Source organism: Alternaria hordeiaustralica (assembly GCF_023758085.1).
Source record: "Alternaria hordeiaustralica strain BMP 2776 chromosome Unknown scaffold_43, whole genome shotgun sequence".
In the NCBI taxonomy this organism is placed as follows: Eukaryota; Fungi; Ascomycota; class Dothideomycetes; order Pleosporales; family Pleosporaceae; genus Alternaria; species Alternaria hordeiaustralica.
The window spans coordinates 152,533-173,428 of NW_026056815.1; the positions used below are offsets into that span (position 1 = coordinate 152,533).

Genomic DNA, 20,896 nt, shown 5'->3' on the forward strand with positions numbered 1-20,896 from the left:
ACGCCAAATCGATAATCAGCTGCGGCCCAAGCGAAGTGGGAAGCAGTACGAGGAGCCGCAGACCAAGTGATGTTCTGCCCAGCGAAAGATATACCTCTTCAGTCTCCCAAAGAGCCCCCAGTATCGCTGCCAGCACAAGGAGTACCATCAAATTGGGTCGCAGTGAGCGAGATAGTAGTATTGCTTCGAGATCCAGAAGTCATATCGACGAAAATGACTATGAGTCAAACATGCAACTCGTACCAAGTTCGAAACGAGCCTCAAGCATCAAACCTGGTCGGAGTGAACGAGGCGTCAGCTCCGCGTCGAAAGCCAGGACTCATATCGACGTCAATGACCATGATTCTAGTAGCGAACGCAAGCCTACTTCTAGACGAGCCTCGAGTAAAGCAAGCAGCTCTAAAAGTAGCAGACAAGCGTCTCGTGATGACCGTGGTCGCAGTACTACATCTCGCACTAAAGGTTCCTACGATGAGTCAGCTGGAGTGAGAATAAGTTACAATGAGCACGAAGAAGACAGGCCCGAAAGCCAATCTCGCTCGGTCCGTAGCAGGTCGGTTTCGAGATATCGCAGTGACTCGGTATCAAGCATCGAAACCGTCCGGCCAAACGAACACAATGCGATGATAGCGTACCGCGACAACGCCCTTCATACTGCCAAAGCTTCGAAAGATGTTACGCATCGTCGGTCATCGAGGCGCAAGAAGAGTCCCACAATGAGCGTCGTTTCGGTTTCCACTGCCGCTGGATTGCCTGTAATGCGCCCAGACCCATCGGATAGCGAAGCTGAACAGGCATCTGGGAAAAAGGGTCAGCGTTCGCAGCAGAATAGACAGCAGCAGCAACAGCAGCAGCAACGACAACAACAACAGCAGCGTTATCACCCGCAGCCGTACGGGCAGCCATATGCACCACAGTATCCACCGCAGTATCCGCAATATTCGCAGCCTTACCATCAGCAACCGCAACAGTACCAGCAGCAGTACTATTCACAGCCCCAGGCTCCTTCTTTTGCCTACGTCAACCCAGCTGAAGATCCGAGGTATGCGAGCCAGCCGTACCTGGACCCGCGATATACACATCCACCGTCCACCGCTCAATCATACTATCCAACTGCTGGTGCAAGTTATCCGTCGGCGTACGTGACACCTACGCCTCAATACGAAACGGGGTATGAGAAATTGGGCGAAGAACTTGAGCAAGGTCGGAAAAGCGGTCGTTTGCCCAAGGCCCGAGATAAGCGACGTGAGAAAGTGGAGCGGCCTAGGAGGACAACTCGCCTGGAGGAAGAAGATGAAGAGTCAGCGCTTGCATACGAACGGAAGGTCGGAGGCAAGTATCCTCCGAATTGGTTTCGCGATCAGGCTTGATGGGTATCGGTGGTTAATGGGGTTCAAGGTTGAAGTGTAATAGGTATGATATGGCGTATGCTGTTGCGTAAAGCAGGAACGACAGTCGCAAATTAGGTGCTGGATCATTTGGGAATGTCGACGTAGAGGAAGGCGTAGAGTTGGTGATCAGGTAGACTCATCGATAAGTGTGTTACGCAAAGACTGGCTTGTGAGTCACTTTGCGTTAGTCATGCAGAGCATCTCGTTTGATGTAGAATGAACTTACCCTTGCTATCATGCTCCAGACGGCTTCTCGAGTATTTTGCACTTCGCGAAGTCAACACGTATTGTAGTGCGTTGTGATACGTACAAAGCTGCTCATCGCTGCCATTGTGACCAATATCGCCGTGTATGTTACTCAACGTTGCAATGGAAGGGACAGATGAATAGAGAACTTGAAGCCAGTCACTGAAGTTGACCGCAGTATGACATACATGCAAAGGCCATGAGTGCCCTGACTGTGAACTTTCTGGAAGACGTATTTCGCACGGCCTGCCAATGCTGTCAATAACATGCCCATCCAATGTCGACCCTTTGAATGCACGATGTCACATACCGTCTACGAAGAGCGCACGCTCAGCTCCATGTACCTATAAATGCCACACCAGGGTACCCGGTCTTTCTCCATAACACATCATACGGCCCTTAATTCGATATTCACTTTTATTGGAAGCACTTTCTCGGCCTACACTAACAGTCAAGACTCGTATACCTTCATCAAAGAAATCCCTCGTAAACATCAGCACGATGCCAACCTTATACCTGAAATCAAATAAGAAGCCAAATGAGAAGCACGAAGTCTTGAACGTCAATACAGTGACCAAGAAAAAATATAAAGTTCGCCCCAGAGTTGTCGACAAGAAAACCGACATCTTTAGCGTGGTGAGCAAGAAGAATGGGCCGAAACGGGAAAACGCAAGTGTCCAGGAGAACGAGCGCCACACTCAAAGCCACGCCGAGAGGCTCGTTAGGCAGGCCAATAAGGAAGCCACGGAAAAGCGCGAAGCTGAGATAGGGCGCGACTCGGTTCGCAAGCGCACTTTGAAACCTCAAGAGTACAGATCCGCCCCCGGCCAAATGGATTTCAAGAACAGGTCGGTGGGCGAAACCAGGGACTACGATCTATCGGGAAGGACGGTTTTCTTTAAGCGTTGACTAGACGTGTGAGGGTGGGTGGAAAAGTCTTGAGTGCTGGCACTCTCGGCATTCTGCTATTGTTATGGGCGATCATGGGTTCTGCAGCTTTGTGTTTTGTTGTTCGCGGAATACGGTTCAATTTCGGGAGCGTTTGGCGTAAAGTGGATCGCGCTGGTTTCCATTATATCAAGGGTGTCGTCGATGGATAGGATCTCACGAAGAACTGCGATTGTGAGTAGTAAATTTGAAGATTGCTGCATATTCACCGTTTGAGTCGTGGTCCATATAGTGCCACTGCGCTTCTCCGGGACAAAGCATTCTTCTTCCACTCGTCGACAATCCTGGACAAGAACTCTTCCTACTGACGACAGCTTCGAAACCCCCCAATTGCGTCTTCTGTTCAACATCCAACTCCTGTATCCATAGTGTCAACAGCATGGGCTTCTTTAAGCGACTCTTCGGGGGAAGTAGGACGCCGCCTCCCATTCACTTCGGTAAGCTAATCAGGATAGCCTACTGTTTCACTGCTAACTAAGCAGGTTCATATTCTGCATACGATGGATTCCCTGCATATGGAGGATATCCTGCATACGGAGGATATCCTACATACGGAGGATATCCTGGATACGAAGAACCAAGACGCGGAAGGAACATGTACGATGACGCTTACGATACCGATGAGAGTCATGGCGGTTATCGATATGGTGGTGCTCGGCGACGATACCGCAATGGATCAGGAAGACGTGGTAAGTGACATTTCCGTGAGCTGTTTCCGCGTCCAGTATTGGATCAGTACTTCCTCTTCCTTTGTCCGACAGTCATCATGCCTCAGTATCAGATCGTTGTGGCTGTTTCTTTCTTCCTGTACCCAACGCATTCTCACCAAGAACCATGACACGAACGAAGAAGTTCTGGGTGCGCAAGCATGTCCCATCAATCTGGGAAGAATGGAGTAACAATCGGCGAGCTCATTAAATAGACCAGAGAGCGAAACACCCCAGGCCGCGCGAAGAGATGATAGGAATGCCACATCGTACAACCTGCCGTGTAGTAAGCAGAACTGATAGGAAAGAGCTGACCATGAGACAGACAACCCGACCGGCAGTCCGCCAGGCTTCGTACCCGTTGGCAATAACAGGAGGAACAACAATGCTAACGTCCCTGCACCGCAGCGTGCTCCTAACACACCGAACCAAGCACCACCAGCTCGAGGTCCGGGAGTTCAGGACCAAGGCCAGGGCAATGCTCAACCGCCGCCACCGCCGCCGCCGCAGCAGCAGCAGCAGCGACCCGAGTTCCTACAGGTGCCCACTATGAACAACGCCCGCGATCCACAACCCGGAGAGGCGGATCCTCATGTGCAGCCAGGAGGGCGGACTGAGTTTGGTGAGCGGCCACGAGGGCAGAGCCGAAGCGAGTATGCTGACGCTGAACCCGCTGTTCCTGATGGCGGCCGGGGCGGAGGTGCGCCTGATAGCAGACCGCCTCAGCACCCGTGGATGCCAGAGACGCGGTTCTATAATCAGCAGCAGACGCGAAGGAGAAGATGATGATGACAGATATTGAGATGGATGTGTAAGGAAGGGGTGGGGTGACGGAAACGGAAGGCGCGCTGAGCGCTCAAGCTGGTGTGATTAGCTATCTTTGTAGTATGCATCTCGATATGTCTTCTTCGAAACGACTGCAATGCATCGTGAAGAAGTGCCCGACAGTGCGCGTGGTGTGATGACAGTAACAAGCTTGGAAGTTGAGTAGAGAGTGAGAGTGAAAGAAGGTTGGTGTGGCGGCCACATGGGGAAGGTCTGGCCACGGGCTTATCGATTAGGCCGCGCCCATCTCCAAAATTTCCACCAGCGGTCCGACACCAACAACACCAGCAACACCGCCAAACAACGCCCACGATGCCGAAACGAAAGCGCGAGACGACTGCCGCCTCCGGCAACCTTCCTCCTCCAGTCATAATGAACCCCGCGAAACAAGCCAAGTACTGCCAGAAGCGCCTCGAAGATGCGCAAAAACCGCTGCTCCAAGCTCTGCGCCATGCTTCACAGCTCGAGCGCCAGAAGTACAGTCGCAGAAAGAAGTATGCTACCAAGAAGGGACAAAAAGAGGCAGTGTTTCGATTGAACGCCGAGTACAATGTCCTCAAGGCGCTGAACTTGGAGCAGCTGGGTGACCAGCATTTGCGCAAAACTTTATCACGGGTCAAAAGCTTGAAAGATGCGGAGCCACTACAGGAATACATCTCCGGCATCAGAGAAGGAAGCAAGGATACCAGCACTCTCAATGTCACCGCGAGAATGTTCAAAGTCGTACAGGTGAAGAAGGCCGTGGATCAGGTTATCGAGGATCTGAAGGGCATACTTGGGGTGGACAAAGCCAAGGACAACGAAAAGGTGGAGGAGATCGTTAAGGAATACACAACAGAGGAGATGAAGAAGCACAAAGAAGAAAAGATGGCGAGGAAGGCGCAGAGGGTGAAGGCTGCTGACAAGGACGACGTGGAGATGAAGGACGCGAGCGACGAGGCGGACGACCCGTACATGGCCTTCAGCGCGCGGATAGCTGCGCCGTCCTCGGGAGAAGAAGACAACGAGGGCTCGGTATCCGGCGATGAGCGACCGCCTAGTATCGCAGACAGCGAAAGCGAACACGACCCTGACGCCGATCTGGAAGCCGCGAGCGACAGCGAGGACGAAGCGGAAGAAGTTGCACAACCGGACGACTCGAGCGACGACGAAGAAGAGGACAGCGACACTGTAGCCATCTCGCGATCAGTAGCTCCTGCCTCCGACGAGTCCGCCGCCGATTCAGATTCAGACTCCGACTCCTCCGAAGCCGCCATACCCACCAAAAAGACCAAAACCAAAGCCGCCCTCGAGAAGCCCACCTCCTCCGCCTTCCTCCCCGCCCTCAGCCACGCAGCCTACTTCTCCGGCTCCGAATCCGAAGCCTCGGACCTAGACGCGGACAACGCACCGCGCAAGAACCGCCGCGGCCAACGCGCGCGCCAAAAGATCGCCGAAGCGAAATTCGGCGCCAAAGCCAAACATCTCGAGAAGCAGCAGCAGAATGTGAAGTTCGATCCCAAACGCGGCGCCGTTGCCGGAGACGACAAGCGACAAAGACGGGGTAAGCCGCTGGGCGGTCGGGGCGTGCAGCAGAGCGGAAGTAACGCGGAGCCGTTGGGCAAGAAAGATGATAAGAAGGATAGGAAGATGGGGCTGGGTGTTAAGAGGGATGACAAGGGTGAGTTGCATCCTAGTTGGCAGGCGGCGAAGTTGGCGAAGGAGAGCAAGAAGTTGAAGATTGATCTTGGGGGTAAGGGGCCGGCGGCAGGGAAGAAGGTGGTTTTTGATTAGGTTAGATACCCAAAGTATTCGAGGGAGTGGGGTAATGCGATGATTCTTCTGTGCATGACTTGTTATGAAGGTCGTTGGGTTCTTCTTCGTATGCCTTTGGACATGGCTGATAAGAACGGAACATGGACATGTGAGTCAACTTCGGTATAGCAAAACAACTAGCGAAGACGCAAAAGGGGAGAAGAGCAGTTACACATTGCGCGAGATGAACTAGCCATGCCACGGTATAAGTTAGCCTAAGCGGTACCATCGTTTTCAACGCCACCATTCCCAATCCTTCAATTCAACTTTTGTAGAGCGCTTCGCACACGGCGGAGACTGCACCATCGATCCACATCACCTCGTCTGTCTCGGTCTCGAAGACATCGATACGCAAACGCATAAACGACCGAAGCCCACGTTACCGCATCACCGACACAACTGCGGGCAGTAGTCCTGACAAGTACCGCGATACCGTCCATGTCGACCGTCTTCAACAAGATACCTCTTCATCCTGTTGAGGCATTCGTGGCGGCAGTAGCTTGTTCTACATTTATGGTTCTACGGCAAGGTTAGTCAGTGCGAGGAGGAGAGGGCGGTGGGGGAGTAGGTGAGTGGGACCCACTCTGAAGCAATCATCGCGCATCCTCTTACATTTTGTGCAGGGGAGGTCGGACTTGTGGGCGAGGTCCTGGGGGATGTTAGTATACGGGTGTTGGAATGTAAAGGGTGGATATAGGACTTACGGCGTCGATGTCGTCTGCGTTGGTGTCTTGTTCGTCGGTGTCTTCATCAGCGTCCTCGTCGCGAGACAGAACGGTCTGAGCGACACACTGGGGCGCAGCTCCACCGATACAGGTCTCGGTGGCTTCGCAGACCTTGGTGTTCACCCAATTGCGGCCATAGCAGCGTTGGATGATGTGCCGCTTAATAGGGTCGAGGTAAGCGCACTGCAGAGTCCCTTCAAGACAGACCTGTTGTCTGGATGAAATCTCGTTGGCGGCGACAACAGGTGTCTCGTCCTTGTCAGCGATCTCACCGTTGATGGTCGCAAGGGCACAGTGAGGTGAAGGGTCAGCGATACAGCTAACCCCGGCGTTGCAGATCTCGTGGTCGACCCAGTTGTGGTTGATGCAGCGCTTGATGGAGTGGCGGCCGAGGAGGATGATCGGGAGGATGGAGCACTTCTCGTCGCCGTTGTGACAGTCTCCACCGACGGCAGATCCGGCAATGTCGTCGGTGACGCCAGTAATAGCGACACTGGAGGCGATCTCGAAGAAGCCCGTGAGAGCAAGGAGGAAGATCGCGAGGAGCTTCATGATGAGCCGGTAGTGTGTAGGGGTAGGAAAGTGATCAAGCAAGTAATGTAAGGGATGCGCAGAGTAGATTGTTGAGGAGAAGATATCCGAGAGAGTTTGCGATACTCCAAGCTAATGACTATGGGTATAAGAAGAATCTGCGGTAAAGTAGGCCGACCAAAATCGAGGTGAAGGCGACGAAACACGTCACAATGTCGCGCGATTTTCTCTAAACTTGCTCATGGCTGCTGTCTTGTATTTGATCTGTCATAGTGGGAAAGGGTATTGAGAATTGCTCAGCAAGGCCCGCCCTTGATAGCTGTGGAATGCCGCGTGATGTTCATCCAGTTCGCCCTCGCGCTGACTTTGAACCGTAATACGGTGAACCATTTCTTAAGGTTGCAGTGTCGCTTCCCAGACCATTGTGCAGATTTTAGGTGCGTCCGACCAGCGCGTCGAGTTGTTTTGAGGTGGTTTGTTGTCGCTTTGGGATAATGGCGTGGTCATAAACGCGTGGTCACGTGGCCACGATGTGGCGTGTCGATTGGCTACACCGCCATTGGCCGCAGCTCGCTTGCCCATCATGCCCATGTGCTGCAGCTTCCGTCTCTCCTCACACCACTTTCAGCCAAACCATGTCGCAGCAAGAAAAGTCCGGGGATTGGGTCCGCGGGTACCCAAAGAAGGTCGAGAATGTTACATGGATCAACCACGCGCAATATCCACGAGAGCGCAAGTGGCCGCTAGCTTTCTGGGACGGGTGTGACCACGAAGGTAACTTTTACGTCAACGAGCAACGTCGACGACCCGATCCCGAAAAGCCAATAGGCTGGCATGGCATTGAGGACCCGTATTTCTCAGTGATCATAAGGTCAGCGGAAGTCTGGAGACCGGAAACATTCAATCAGGTGCGGAAGGCGATGGTGTATATCCATCGCGATGTTAATGTTTATAAGTTGGTCATCTACCTCATAGCGTTGCATCTACGTTCTGCTGACGTACTACCTACAACAGCCGGAGGATAAAAAGAATAACCGAAGCTCCATGGGAGTTCCGAAGATCGATCTGGTCGGTATATTTAGGCGATCCGTCGCGTAAGAAGGCTCTAGAGATCACGGACGAGGTGGTTGCGGCCATGATTGAAGCGCTGCCGAAGTTGAAGCATGTGCGCATCGATGGTGCACCCAGAGTCTCTGACCTCACGCTTTCAGCATTGCTGAAATGCGATAATATACGAACAATCACTCTGACCACCACTCCCGATCGACCGAACATCCTGAAGAGAAAGACGCTCGAACAGGCACCTTGGCCACCGAAGCTCGTGTATCTCGAGCTCAGTGGCCAGCAACTGCCCGCCAGTATTATCCAATACTTCGAGTATTGGACTAGCAGAAAGAGAAGTGCAGAGCCTGGAGAGAGCCTAGAAATCGTCTACAACTTCGGACCGTATTACATCTTCTGGCGTGACGGCTTTCCGCGGTGGTGCAAGGATTGGCCGTTCCAGAGAGAGGGCGCTTGGCGGAAGCTGGCGAGGAAGCTGGCGAGGAAGCTGGCGAAGAACCTGGCGAGGAGTCTGGCGAGGAGTCTGGCGGGGCATCTGATGAGGGATTCTACGAGATATCCGACTAGATCTGTAGCGACATGTAATGGAAGGGTAGAACTGAACGAGCGCGCGAAATCTACGTGTTTACATTCGAAGCCAAACTCATGGATGAACCCTCGGCCAACGTAGCCTTTTGAGCCTTGTTCGCTCATGCACTGAAGGTTGCAGGAGGCAACCTTGAAAATGTTCAGTTGCGTCCTTCAATGAAAGATCAAAGCGTTCAATAAAGATGTATCCCTGCGTAGCTGAGTATTGTAGCATTGGACTCGCAGTCTGCTCTTCATCATCTCGGCCGGGTGGCGCAGTGCAACGCGTCGCGTCGCGTCATTAAATGCCCCTGAACTGCGCCTCAAGATCATCGCTTAAGTGGGGCTGTCAGAGCCTAGCCCATCCGGGAGGGACCATCCGCGTGCCAAGTAAAGCTTAAAGAAGCTTGACATCCTGTGAACGAGTGCCGGCCGCCTCATCCAAATCGCTGTTTTTGTTGGCGTTTGAGATCCTCAGAATTGAATTTGATGGAATGGAAGCGGACATGTTTGTAGCGACTTCTCGTTACTGGCCATCGTGGCTGTTTTTTGCCGAATACGGAGAGAGCGGCACCGCCTCACCGCCTCACCGAGATTGCGCCACGTTTCAAAGGTCCGGCCGTACGCATTTGTTACGCATCGTGGGCCATCTCGAACAGATCTAGCTGCAGATGTAGTGGACCGATTGATGCGTAAGAGGGGCATACGTAGATCACTGAATAAATACCTCACCCCACCTGCATCCACATTAACAGTTCCGATACAACTTCCACTAACTTCTCACTCTACCCAACACCCACAGCATACTCATCATGGGTTTCCTTAGCGAATTGATCTCCGACTTCACCAGCTCTGGTTCAAAGGACCAACAGCAACAGCAGCAGTCAAGCTATGGCCAATACCCACCCCAACAACAGCAGGGTTACTCACAGTACCCTCCCCCACAGCACTCTCAGCAACCACCACCAGTCTCACCACCATGGTACGCTGAGTGGGATCAACGCGAGAACCGTTGGGTCTTCGTGAACCAGCAGAACGGCGAGCGAACTTTCCAGTACCCCGGACCCGGCTACGCGCAACAACAGGGCAACTACGGCGCTCCACCATCACAAGGTGGATATGGTTACGGCCAGGATGGTTACAGCAACCAGGGTGCATACCAGCAGAGCGCGTACGACCCAACTCGCAGCGGTCAGCAGCAAGAAGAGAAGAGCGGCGGTAATGGCTGGAAGTATGCCGCAGCCGGTGTCGCAGGTGTTGCAGGCGGTGCACTGCTGATGCACGAGAGCGACAAGATTGGTACGTCATCTTTCACCCACCCAACCTACCTACATCGTTTCTAACCCACCTCACAGAAGACGGCTGGGACAGCGCCAAAGCCAACGTATCCAACGGCGTCGACGAATTCGGCAACGACGTCAGCAACTTCCCCGAGAACGCCGCGGGCTGGACCGGCGAGCAAGTCGGGCGCGCCGAGAACTTTGGCGACGACGTCGAGCAGAAGTGGGATAACGGCGTTCAAGACGTGGAAGACTTCCCGGAAAACGCGGCGGAGTGGACGGGCGAGAAGGTGCAGGCTGTGGAGGATATACCGGAGGATATTGAGAATAAGTGGGATAATATGACGGAGGGTGTGGAGCAGTTTGGTGATAACATGGAGAGTGCGTATGATGAGGGGAGGGACGAACAGAGGTATGATGATGAGTATTGAGATGGATGATATATGAAGGGATTATGGGAAAGGAATGCAAAGCTAAGCAATGGAAAGTCCAATGTTGATCAACAAATTGGACCGTGTTAGTTGCAACGTGCATTCTCGTAAGGTTAATTCCAAGGCAGACTTCTTCAATCCGACACGTAGACTGTGCGAAGTACAAGCGAATGTAGAGCCGAGTACGAGAGCACCGAAAAGAACAGATCAATCTTCTGTTGTCGAAGTAACCGTACGTGGCGTTGGTAGCGAACTCGGGTCCAGGATCCATTGGCGAAACAACACCACAACCCGGCGTAGTCGCTATGACGACGTCAGGATCTGCCTAGACTCCGCTCCAATACACTGCAGCACCAAGTGTATCCGCGCGAATGATGTCTGCGCATTCTTCTTTCATCGCACGCGCTGCACGGGCTTGGCGGTCGGGTTGCGGTCGTAGAAATCGGACGCGGGATGCCTGACGGAGGCGCAGTCGTGCGTTTTGGCATTTCTTACTCCGGTCCCGTTCCAGCATGCGGGTGGAAGAACGTGGTGCAATGCTACCCCGCGTAGCTTTGTCGTGGTTTTATATAGTAGTCATGGGCTGCCAGCCTTGTGCTTCACATCGCACTCGTACTTCCATCCCGACCTCTACCCTTTCCAAGTTATCTATCACATCTCCATCTCAACGCTACTGTATACGATACAGCCATGAGCTCGTCGATCCTGTCCAAGGCCTTGCAAGCCACGTCCCTCCTGGCGTCGACAACCCTGGTCGCTCTCTCGATTGCAACGATCGCCCTCGTCACACACTACAGCGAGTCGATGGACGCCAGCTATCCCGAAGGCAGTTACACGTATTACGGACCCGTCGGCTCACCCGCACGCAGGGCGTACTGGGAGGAGTATGATGCCGGAAACAGAGACTTCAACAAAGTCTACATGCAATATGTGACGAGCAACGACATCTGGGTCTTGGTGAGCGGTTGTGTTGGGTTGGTTGCCGGAGTCGTGGGATGGCTGACGGTGGCGTTCATGATGATGAAGGAGAAGGTATGCCTAACTACCTCCAACCTCTAGAGGCCCTGCTGACAACTGCTCCAGAACCCCAAGACCGCTGGCTCACGCTTCCCCTGGGTACTAGCCTGCTCAATCTTCTTCGGCCTCGCCGCATTCGCCATGTCACTTACCTCCACCATCATAACCTTCGAGACCAAGAAACGTCTGGAACGCGAGGCCTGCGTACCAAGTGCTGCATACTCATACTACAACCCATATTTCGACTGCACGCGCGAGCTCGCTGCTTGCAGTATATTCGAAATGCTTTCCAGTGGGTATGATGATCACAGCCAGCAGATGTGCAGTGAAGCGCAGGCGAGCAGGAGGATGTTGATTCCCACTTTGGTCTGCGCGGTGGTGCTTGTTAGCACGTGGATTGCGCAGGCTGTTGTAAGCAAGAAGGGAGCTGATGCTGAGGCCGACAGGAGGGTACAGGACTTGCAGGAGCAGGAACAGACAGAGTAAGCGGCTGGAAATAGTGTATGAGCGTATGGGATATGGTATCAGGAGAAAGGTGCAAGGTTCTGCGCATTTGAGAGTCATCCGTGGCCTGCTAACTGCAAACGAGGGTCGGAGGTGCCCGACGCCTAGTATATAGATTATGACGAGATCGTGACAATGAATCGTTTAAGCGTCTCTAAACATGATCCGAAGAGCCAACAATATATAGCCTGATAATGACGTTTGATCTTTGTGGTTTCGTAATAGTCTAAGCTCCTCGATGACCTTTTTCCACGCTGATGTGTGTCGTGCACAATATGTGATGGCTGTCGTTACTCCTTCTTGATCGAACATCTTCCAGGATCGCCTTGTCGCTCTCGTGGTCCCCTGGAATCGTAGTCATGGAGGGCCGTCTCGCGCTTCGGCCCGCCATGCCTTCGGTTATAGCTCTGGGGTCGAGATGCCTATGGTACGTTGGTAGATGAAAGCTCTGGAATCTAGTTGAAGCCGATTTGTCATTCGATGACTTGGGGAGAACGTGAATGAGAAGGCTGTCGAAAGATTTGCGCAGCGGCGGTAGGTTGGCAACCACGATGCCCACGGAAACTTCCGTCATCGACCAAATAGAAAGTGTAACCGACTCGTAGTAAGCCTCTTTCATACCCTGAAGCCGCTGGAAATCCCAAAGCTTCATGACGGATATGGCTGTACACCTGTTGCTCATTAGTCTTTGCTCTTGGCTATCATGGAGTCGAGGGAATTACACTAAAGACATAAGAAAGACAGCCCGCACACTCCACTGCGTACGGTTACTGAGCCGGACAGACCGGAGATATGCGATCGGTGCTGTCGCATACACCAAGTCCGTGATGATGTTGGAAATGGCTTGGGTATATGCAATACCTATCCGCACTACCGGCGACCAGCACTCTTTGTCGGTAACACATATGTCCCATCTCGACGCAAGAGGACGACAAAGACCAAAGTGCTGTATCACGGGTAGTAGGAAATTGAAGATAGTGACGAAAACGATCGTCGCCTGTCGGAGCCGATTGATGTCAGCGCTTGGGTCATGTCAAATATAGTCGTAGTGCACTCACCCATATGACCCAACGGTATCCCTTTGAGATATTGAGTGCCAGGAGGTATGTGCAAATGGAAAGCTTCACAATCCACATAGCATAAACATTGAGGAGCTGGCTCGCAAAGACGAGACGGTTCTGGTAGACCATCTTCTCCAGTGTATTCGGCTGCCAAAACGGATCGCTCAAAAGACGGCCCGCACCGTGAAAGGCGGAAACGATGGAAACGGCCATAGCGGAGTTGTTCATCGCCTGTACGAGTTGGTGGCCTATCTGGCACCCGATGCACAGCAGTGAGATCGAAGAATGGAAGATGAAAGCCAACTTCAGCCACATAACGAAACAAGAGAATCATTGTCAAGAGTTCAAGATTACGGACATGTGTCTTTCTCTGCCTAGAAGCATGCATGCCCCAACTGTTCTTCCTGTGTAAACCTTGTCAGCGATTTATCCGTCGCATGCTGGGTACTGGTTCATTGAGGCACAGTACCTCTTGACATGACAGCAGTAATCTCTATCACACGTAAGCCTTCGCCCCGGCCAATTTGTTCGCCTTTTCTTGGCGCGTATGGTGTTTGTCGACTGTTTCTCAGTGGCCACAGGACATTTGCCGGGCCAGGCACTCCAGGGGAGCAGACATCTCGGATATTTTTACCGTTACTTGTGGGTAGGCCATGTCGATACCAAGACACGCATAGCCCGCATATGCATGGCAGGTACCGATGTCAATCGCTGTGTTGGCACCTGCGTGAGTCCGAGGACGTGTGCGTTGGGAAAAGAGCTCGATTTCTACATTACACCCGGCGGCTGATGATTGCGTTCTTCTCTTAACTTTCGCCATACGACTGCTAGAGGTGGCATCGATGGAGCTGCATCAAGGCAAGGAAGACATCTGCCGGAAGATAGTGTTTTGGGTGAGGCGCATGCGACCTCGGAAGGCTGGTTCTCGCGGAGGAAGACGCGCCGCCGCCGCCGCTTGGCGCCCCACACGTTAACTCTTCGTGATTTGCTCGGCAGGCGCCAAAGTGGGGTTCCTCTGGAAACACGCATCGGAGGGATGCACGATCAGCATTACAACATCAAATGGAGGTCGACACCGAGATGAATACCATGCGAATGCATTTGTTGATACTGGAAACTTGTCGGTCCAGAACGACTCGGATGCAACACACCGCTTGTCACGTGCAGACCGGGTTCAATGATGTTGAGAGCTCTAACCGTCACCCTGGCTAAATCATGGTACTGCTGAGCATTTAATTGTCTCGATGCCCCGGTAAGAGTTGATTCAGTATCGACTCCACCGTCGCTGAGCCTGACGAGTCACGACGATGCCGTTGCTCAAGTTCAGCTCGCTCGTCGGTCTCATCGGCTTTCTTTCAACAGCCGCAGCGGCGGTAGTGAGCGCTCGGCAGACATCCTCGGAGCCAGGAACTTACGATTACATTGTAGTGGGCGGGGGGCTGAGCGGGCTCGTCGTTGCCAATCGCTTGACTGAAGATGCAGACGGTAAGCACCACGCGCCTCTCAGCAGAATGATTCACCTGACTAACAGCGTCAAGTCTTAGTTCTGGTCATTGAGAATGGCGTCATCGACAACAGACCCACGACAAGCGTGCCTTACTTTGCCAACATCAACGCTGAGAACTATTACCCCATTACGTCTGCGCCAGAGCCTTTCATGCAGAACAAGACCTGGATGGTGCATGTAGGTAATGTTGTTGGCGGTGGCTCAGTGGTCAACGGAATGCAATGGGATAGAGGTTCCGATGCAGACTACGATGCATGGGAGCAGTTAGGGAATCCGGGATGGGGCTATGAAGGCCTCGCGAAGTACTTCAAGAAGTCTACTCATTTTGATGGCCCCTCGGAAGCAGTTCGCCAGCACTTCAATATGACATTTGATGCCAATGCGTATGTGCTCATACAGGGTTTAGCTGGGTGATAGCTAATCTGTACATAGGTATGGTGACGGTCCAGTCAAAGTATCGATACCGAACTACCAGTACGAGGATTACGTCGACATCATGGCCTCTTTTGTGACCAGGACCGACATACCGCACTCACCGGAAGGTCTCATTAGACCGATTGGCACGTTCTGGACGCCAAACTCCATCGATAATTCCACCAAGCAGCGAAGCCATGCTCGCAGAGCCTACTACGACCCAGTTCAATCACGAAGCAACTTGCATCTTATGACCAATACACACGTGGACGAGATTCTATTCAAAAACGGTACTACGCTCGCGGCAAGTGGTGTCAAGTATACATCGAACACCGGATCCTTAACCGCATCTGTCTTCGCAAAGAAAGAAGTCATACTTGCAGCCGGGAGCGTCTTTACGCCGCATCTGCTCATGCTGTCAGGCATCGGTCCAAAGGATGACCTATCCGCTGCTGGGATCGCTGTGAAGAAAGACCTTCCGGCAGTTGGTTCGAACTTCCAGGATCACCAAGCCTTGTACATGCAATTCAATCTCTCCAATCAGTCCATCCCTAATCCCGACATGCTCGTCACAAAGCCCGACCCAGTCTTCAACGCCACCGCTGCCGAACTGTACGAAGCTAACCGTACGGGTCCATGGACCTTTGGGCGAGGCAATGCTGTACTATTTCTTGCGTTCAAGGATTTCTCGGACAAGTACGCCAACATAACCGCCCTCATCTCCGAGCAAAATGCCACTACCTACCTACCGCAACGCTATTCAAAGATCGATACCTTGCTGAAGGGCTTTATTGCACAGCGCAACATTCTCATCGAGCACTACCTTTCCGACGACGCGGCCACGGGTGAATACCCGGTCCAACCCTGGGGTCGGGCAGCTACTGCAGTACAGAAACCTCTCTCGCGCGGTATGTTGACCCTCAACACCACGCATCCATCAGCAAATCCGATCGTCGTCCGGAACGCATTCCAGAACCCAGTCGATAAATTAGTGCTTGGTGAGCTCGTGCGCTGGAACAGGAAGCATTGGACCACCGCACCCCTCCTGCAGCGCTATGCGCCCGTCGAAGCCGTGCCGGGCGCGCAGTTTGAGACCGACGATGAGATCTTTGACGCGAGCATCAAGGCGGCTGCTTTGAATCCAACGTATGCGCATTCGAGCGGCGCATGTGCGCTGATGCCGGAAGAGTTGGGTGGATGTGTGGATCCGCAGTTGAGAGTCTATGGCGTGGAAGGATTGAGGGTGGTGGACGCGTCGATTCTGCCGTTGATACCGGCGGCGCACTTGCAGGCAACGATGTATGCTGTTGCGGAGAAGGCTGCGGACATTATCAAAGGAGTTTGATCAAGATGTTTCTATGAGAAGTATGATGTTGCGATGCTTGCCGAGGAACAGGGACGGTGCGCGCATCTTGTGGTGCTCGGGACTGGCCGCTGGACGCCTGGCCGCTGGCGGGAGATGGAAGCCTGGAGCGCGCCACAGCCGCACTCATCTGCATGCGTCGCCTCGACACTGATTCTCCTATCAATTCATAATCGAAGACATCCCTCAATTGTTCCGTGCCTTTTCTGAAGTGCCCGTACCCATCCCATGGGGCTGTCCTCAAGCACCATCGGCCCACCGGTTGATCCCCTGCACGTGTTTACAGGGCAAGGTGATGAACACTAGCATTCCTTTGAACAAAGTACTGATTCGTGTCATCAGGCCAGGTGCTGGGCCTGTTATTGGACGAACTGTATATCCATTCAGAAAACTTCTTGAACGGGCTGCGCAAACTTTTTGAAGCAAAATCAACATGCGATTACGAAGGCGGGCCTCCATGTAAGGTAGTCCGCTCACAACAGGGTCGCTTGCTCACTAAAGCAGATTGGACGGTTGATACCTTCGTTCGCTACCTGGTCCAACGGAATCCCGATGTGCCCCACGAAATCAAGAGGGCCGGACCACTGCTTTACCGGATATTGGTACATTACGGATCATTCCCGTTCCCCGTCGATGAAGATAAACGTATGACAAGCGGCACCTTCCTTCGCGGCATTAATATGCTGTCTAAAAACAATCATCGCGTTCTCTCGCACGAAGTTTCCAGGTGGCAGGGCGGTGAGCCAGTCACCAGAGAAAGAGGCCCAGTAGATGACGTGCGAATATTGTTTCGGAGCATGGCTACTGGTAACTCGCGCACATTCCGAAATCTTGGTCTCCGTTCGGAGGATGACGACGAGGACCTCATCGATGTTCTGTTCAGGCTGGGTGAGAAAATTCGCCAGCGGCGGTCTCCCAAATACGGCTTCATGCGTAAAGACGTTGTGCCAGCTGCCTCTCGACTTCCCAGTTCGTACTCGAGAAACTTGGAAGGGTCTGTGTCAGTAAACGACTTGGAGATCTTGTTCGATCTTATTGTTTCCTTGTTCAACAGACTGTCCGGGGCTGCTGGACGGCCGCTAAACCAGGCCGTCGTTCAATGCATCATCGAGGGCTTTGGACAAAGTTCAGAAGATATGACCTCCGTCGACTGGCCGACGTTTCGAGACACCATTTTGTCCTCAGTTGTAGGGCAATCCCTGCGATCCTCACTTTGTACATACGCTCATCAAAATCTAGCCCAACTTGCTTCCCGTACTAGAGGAATTCATCGAGCACAGTTTCCGTATCAGCCATGGTTTTTGGCACGGGCTGCCATACTCGCTGGCCATAGCAGTATGTGGACCCTGCCTGCAAGTGGATACACATGAGAAACTGATCCCCGATAGGGCGTCTACAACAAGGTTGCGACATCCAAAATCATCGCTGTAGAGCAGCTCGCGCAGCTATTCCTGATCATGTCTGGCGAACATGGCCTAGCGCCAAACATTCATGCCATTGATGTGCAACTACAACCTGGCAGCACTGATTTCCAGGCCGACTTGCGACATATCACCAACATCGCGACGCTTTTACGAGCGCCGGATCACCTGCTGATTGTGCAAGCCAAGGAGAATATACTAGAAGCTGCGCATCAACTGACCACGATTTGCGTGTACACAGGCGCGCTTGGAGAACTTCAAATTGGCGACTTGGATCCTCGTCGGGTTCGGTTCCTTAGACCCAGCGAGAAGTACTCGATCTTTGGACTTTCCCCAGTACACCGTGTCCTTCGGGAGGGGGATTTGAATGATCCAGAGGATACGGTAGAGGTATTGATAGAGCAGGATGGCGTGAAGATCACAGCTGGAGCCCTGAGTATTACTTTGAGCGATTCGCTGCGCCATTTAGAGATCAATGGAGGCTCGGTGGCTGTCGAAGGCAAAGTCACCGCACTTGAGATATGGAAGGTGGGACATGAAGTATGAGATACGCTGACCATGTATGTTAGCGAATGAATGTTCCAACTTCCAAGGTTGTTTTTGAACAAGCTTCCTCGCGCCCTGGGCAGCCTTAGTAATAGCCATCCGAGTGTGGTACTACGCTAACCGTTCTCGGTGTAGTGCAATGCAAACTGAGAGTGAAAATGTTTCCGACCCTCTGGTTTCCCCCGCACCGCCAATCCGCTACGAGCAAAATGACGTGCTCCGTGGCAAGCTGTGCGAAATGCGCCAGAAGTGTAACGATCGCTGACTCGCCTGCGAATTATGGGTATCGCGCTCGTGCTCAGTCCAGAAGTAAGCTTCGCCATGAAAAGCTTCCACGCGCCAGCTCTGAGCTTCAGCTCTTACATCGCATCGCATCACCGCGGTAGACCTCGCTTCTACCATGACGAGCACCGACCCTGAGAAGGATCCTCATGATGTCGCCGCGGCATCGCCCGAATCCCTGGACCGGATACCTTCCCATCTCGTCAATGAAGACCGCCTCCGACGATCTCTCAGTGCCAGGCAGGTGCAAATGATAGCTATCGGAGGCACGATCGGAACTGGACTCTTTCTCGGAACTGGCAAAGCTCTCGCAACTGGCGGACCAGCTTCGCTACTCATCTGCTACTCGATCGTCGGCTTCATCGTCTTCTGCACTATGCTATCTCTTGGCGAGATGGCTGCCTTCGTCCCCGTCGCAGGCTCCTTCTGCACATTCGCTGGTCGCTACGTGGACGATGCATTCGGTTTTGCGTTGACATGGAATTACTGGTTCAACGATGCTGTCAGCACGGCGGCCGATCTTGTCGCTTTGCAGTTGCTGATACAATACTGGAGCGATAGCGTCCCATGGTATGCTGTTGGCATAGCCGTATGGGTGCTGATCGTGTTGGCGAACATCATCAACGTCAAGGCCTATGGGGAGCTGGAGTACTGGTTGAGTCTTTTGAAGGTGGTGACTATCGTCATCTTCATAATCCTGAGCATCGCAGTCAATGCTGGTGCGAACACCGACTATGGATACATTGGAGGCAAGTTCTGGACCGCTGGAGATGCACCATTTGTGGGTGGCATTGGAGGCTTCGCATCTGTTTTCGTGACGGCATCGTTCGCCTACGGTGGAACCGAGTCCATCGCAATCACGGCCGGAGAGACGCGCGATCCAGCACGCGTACTTCCAAAGGTCGTGAAGAACGTCTTTTGGCGCATCTTGCTCTTTTACATCCTCACGGCCATCATGATTGGATTCAACATACCGTACGATTATCCCGGTCTCTCGACAAAGTCATCGCGTACATCGCCTTTCACCATCGCATTCCAAATGGCCGGTTCAAAAGCGGCTGGATCGTTCGTGAACGCAGTGGTCCTCACCAGTGTCATATCGGCAGGCAACCACGCCCTCTACGCCGGCTCGCGCCTGCTCTACACACTCGGAGCGAACGGACATGCGCCCAAAGTCTTCACGAAGCTGACGCGATACCAAGTTCCGTGGATCGCAGTGTTGACGACTAGCTTGGTGTCCATTGTCCTATTCTCCCTTTCTTTTGTCGGATCGGGTCAGCTATGGACATGGCTGCAGAACATCGTGGGCGTCTCGAACCAACTGAGTTGGATATGCATCGGCATCTCTTCGCTGCGTTTCCGCGCAGGTCTCAAAGCCCAAGGAAAAGAACACCTGCTACCCTTCCGAAACTGGATGTACCCTTGGGGCCCTTACATCTGCGTCTTCTTAAACATCTTTATTGTGCTAGTGCAGGGATGGTCGTCATTCAGCCCCAAGTTTGCCGCCGTGGATTTTGTTAGCTTCTACCTAGAACTTCCTATCTTCCTATTGATGATCGTCGGCTGGAAACTTCTGAAGAAGACCAAGTTTAGGAAAGCGAGCGAAATGGATCTTGAGACCGATGTCTATACGAAAGAAGACATGGAGCCGGTTGATAAGGGTTGGAAAGGGAGGAGCAAGAGAATTGGCACCTGGTTTTGCTTTTGAGGACCCACCTTGCGGCTCAGTACGAGCCTGGGGTCCTGGCCATGCTATACATATATACGAAGAAGCATGTCTTTCTGTACAAGTTCCTCAGGACACACCTAAGAGTTTTCCTTGTCTTTCAAGATCACGCGCTAAAAAGACGATTGCTGGCGAACGTACTTTGACTTCAAAAAGATGGATCGATGTGCGCCATCCGGTTGCAGCACCTTTACCATCAATGCGACGAACCGTTCCAACGAGGTTTCATGTGGCGTCGAAGGGTTCATGTATTGTATGCCTCGGCTGGCGCGTAGCTAGTAGGCCGACTGATGCATATTTTAGCATCCGCTGCGATTTGGGGCGGAAGGATGAGCTCGGAGACACAGACCGTGCCTGCATCAGCTCGACGTTGAGATGACCAGATATTGTAAGGCATCGCTGCACAGTTTCACAGAGCGACGACCGCACTGCAGCCCTGTATCGACCGGCGAGTTTTGCCCGCACATTGAGATCCCTATCGCAGAGATTTGCGGAAGGCTGCATGCACAACCTAGGATTAGGAGGCTCCCAGCCCCGCCACGACGGAA

At 52.9% G+C, this 20,896-nt stretch overlaps 9 protein-coding genes across 9 annotated transcripts; 8 read left to right on the forward strand and 1 right to left on the reverse strand.

Annotated features, from left to right (window-relative positions):
- Nucleotides 1-1,836: 1,836 nt before the first annotated feature.
- J4E84_010609 (uncharacterized protein) lies at nt 1,837-2,546 on the forward strand (the record flags this gene model as incomplete). The annotated part of the gene is made up of 2 exons (XM_049393164.1): nt 1,837-1,840; nt 2,089-2,546. The coding sequence occupies 2 exons, from the start codon at nt 1,837-1,839 to the stop codon at nt 2,544-2,546; spliced, it is 462 nt and encodes a 153-aa protein (XP_049239156.1).
- A 929-nt stretch (nt 2,547-3,475) lies between these two features.
- Nucleotides 3,476-4,078, forward strand: J4E84_010610 (uncharacterized protein; the record flags this gene model as incomplete). Its single annotated transcript, XM_049393165.1, has 2 exons — nt 3,476-3,480; nt 3,634-4,078. The coding sequence occupies 2 exons, from the start codon at nt 3,476-3,478 to the stop codon at nt 4,076-4,078; spliced, it is 450 nt and encodes a 149-aa protein (XP_049239157.1).
- A 351-nt stretch (nt 4,079-4,429) lies between these two features.
- On the forward strand, nt 4,430-5,890 carry J4E84_010611 (uncharacterized protein; the record flags this gene model as incomplete). The annotated part of the gene is made up of 1 exon (XM_049393166.1): nt 4,430-5,890. One exon carries the CDS (start codon nt 4,430-4,432, stop codon nt 5,888-5,890), a length of 1,461 nt encoding a protein of 486 aa, XP_049239158.1.
- Nucleotides 5,891-6,422: 532 nt separating this feature from the next.
- J4E84_010612 (uncharacterized protein) lies at nt 6,423-7,188 on the reverse strand (the record flags this gene model as incomplete). The annotated part of the gene is made up of 2 exons (XM_049393167.1): nt 6,423-6,560; nt 6,616-7,188. 2 exons carry the CDS (start codon nt 7,186-7,188, stop codon nt 6,423-6,425), a joined length of 711 nt encoding a protein of 236 aa, XP_049239159.1.
- Nucleotides 7,189-9,608: 2,420 nt separating this feature from the next.
- On the forward strand, nt 9,609-10,507 carry J4E84_010613 (uncharacterized protein; the record flags this gene model as incomplete). The annotated part of the gene is made up of 2 exons (XM_049393168.1): nt 9,609-10,095; nt 10,152-10,507. 2 exons carry the CDS (start codon nt 9,609-9,611, stop codon nt 10,505-10,507), a joined length of 843 nt encoding a protein of 280 aa, XP_049239160.1.
- A 690-nt stretch (nt 10,508-11,197) lies between these two features.
- On the forward strand, nt 11,198-12,010 carry J4E84_010614 (uncharacterized protein; the record flags this gene model as incomplete). Its single annotated transcript, XM_049393169.1, has 2 exons — nt 11,198-11,539; nt 11,591-12,010. 2 exons carry the CDS (start codon nt 11,198-11,200, stop codon nt 12,008-12,010), a joined length of 762 nt encoding a protein of 253 aa, XP_049239161.1.
- A 2,386-nt stretch (nt 12,011-14,396) lies between these two features.
- On the forward strand, nt 14,397-16,355 carry J4E84_010615 (uncharacterized protein; the record flags this gene model as incomplete). Its single annotated transcript, XM_049393170.1, has 3 exons — nt 14,397-14,574; nt 14,628-14,979; nt 15,029-16,355. 3 exons carry the CDS (start codon nt 14,397-14,399, stop codon nt 16,353-16,355), a joined length of 1,857 nt encoding a protein of 618 aa, XP_049239162.1.
- Nucleotides 16,356-17,170: 815 nt separating this feature from the next.
- On the forward strand, nt 17,171-18,340 carry J4E84_010616 (uncharacterized protein; the record flags this gene model as incomplete). Its single annotated transcript, XM_049393171.1, has 2 exons — nt 17,171-17,314; nt 17,762-18,340. The coding sequence occupies 2 exons, from the start codon at nt 17,171-17,173 to the stop codon at nt 18,338-18,340; spliced, it is 723 nt and encodes a 240-aa protein (XP_049239163.1).
- Nucleotides 18,341-18,740: 400 nt separating this feature from the next.
- On the forward strand, nt 18,741-20,330 carry J4E84_010617 (uncharacterized protein; the record flags this gene model as incomplete). The annotated part of the gene is made up of 1 exon (XM_049393172.1): nt 18,741-20,330. The coding sequence occupies one exon, from the start codon at nt 18,741-18,743 to the stop codon at nt 20,328-20,330; it is 1,590 nt and encodes a 529-aa protein (XP_049239164.1).
- Nucleotides 20,331-20,896: the final 566 nt, after the last annotated feature.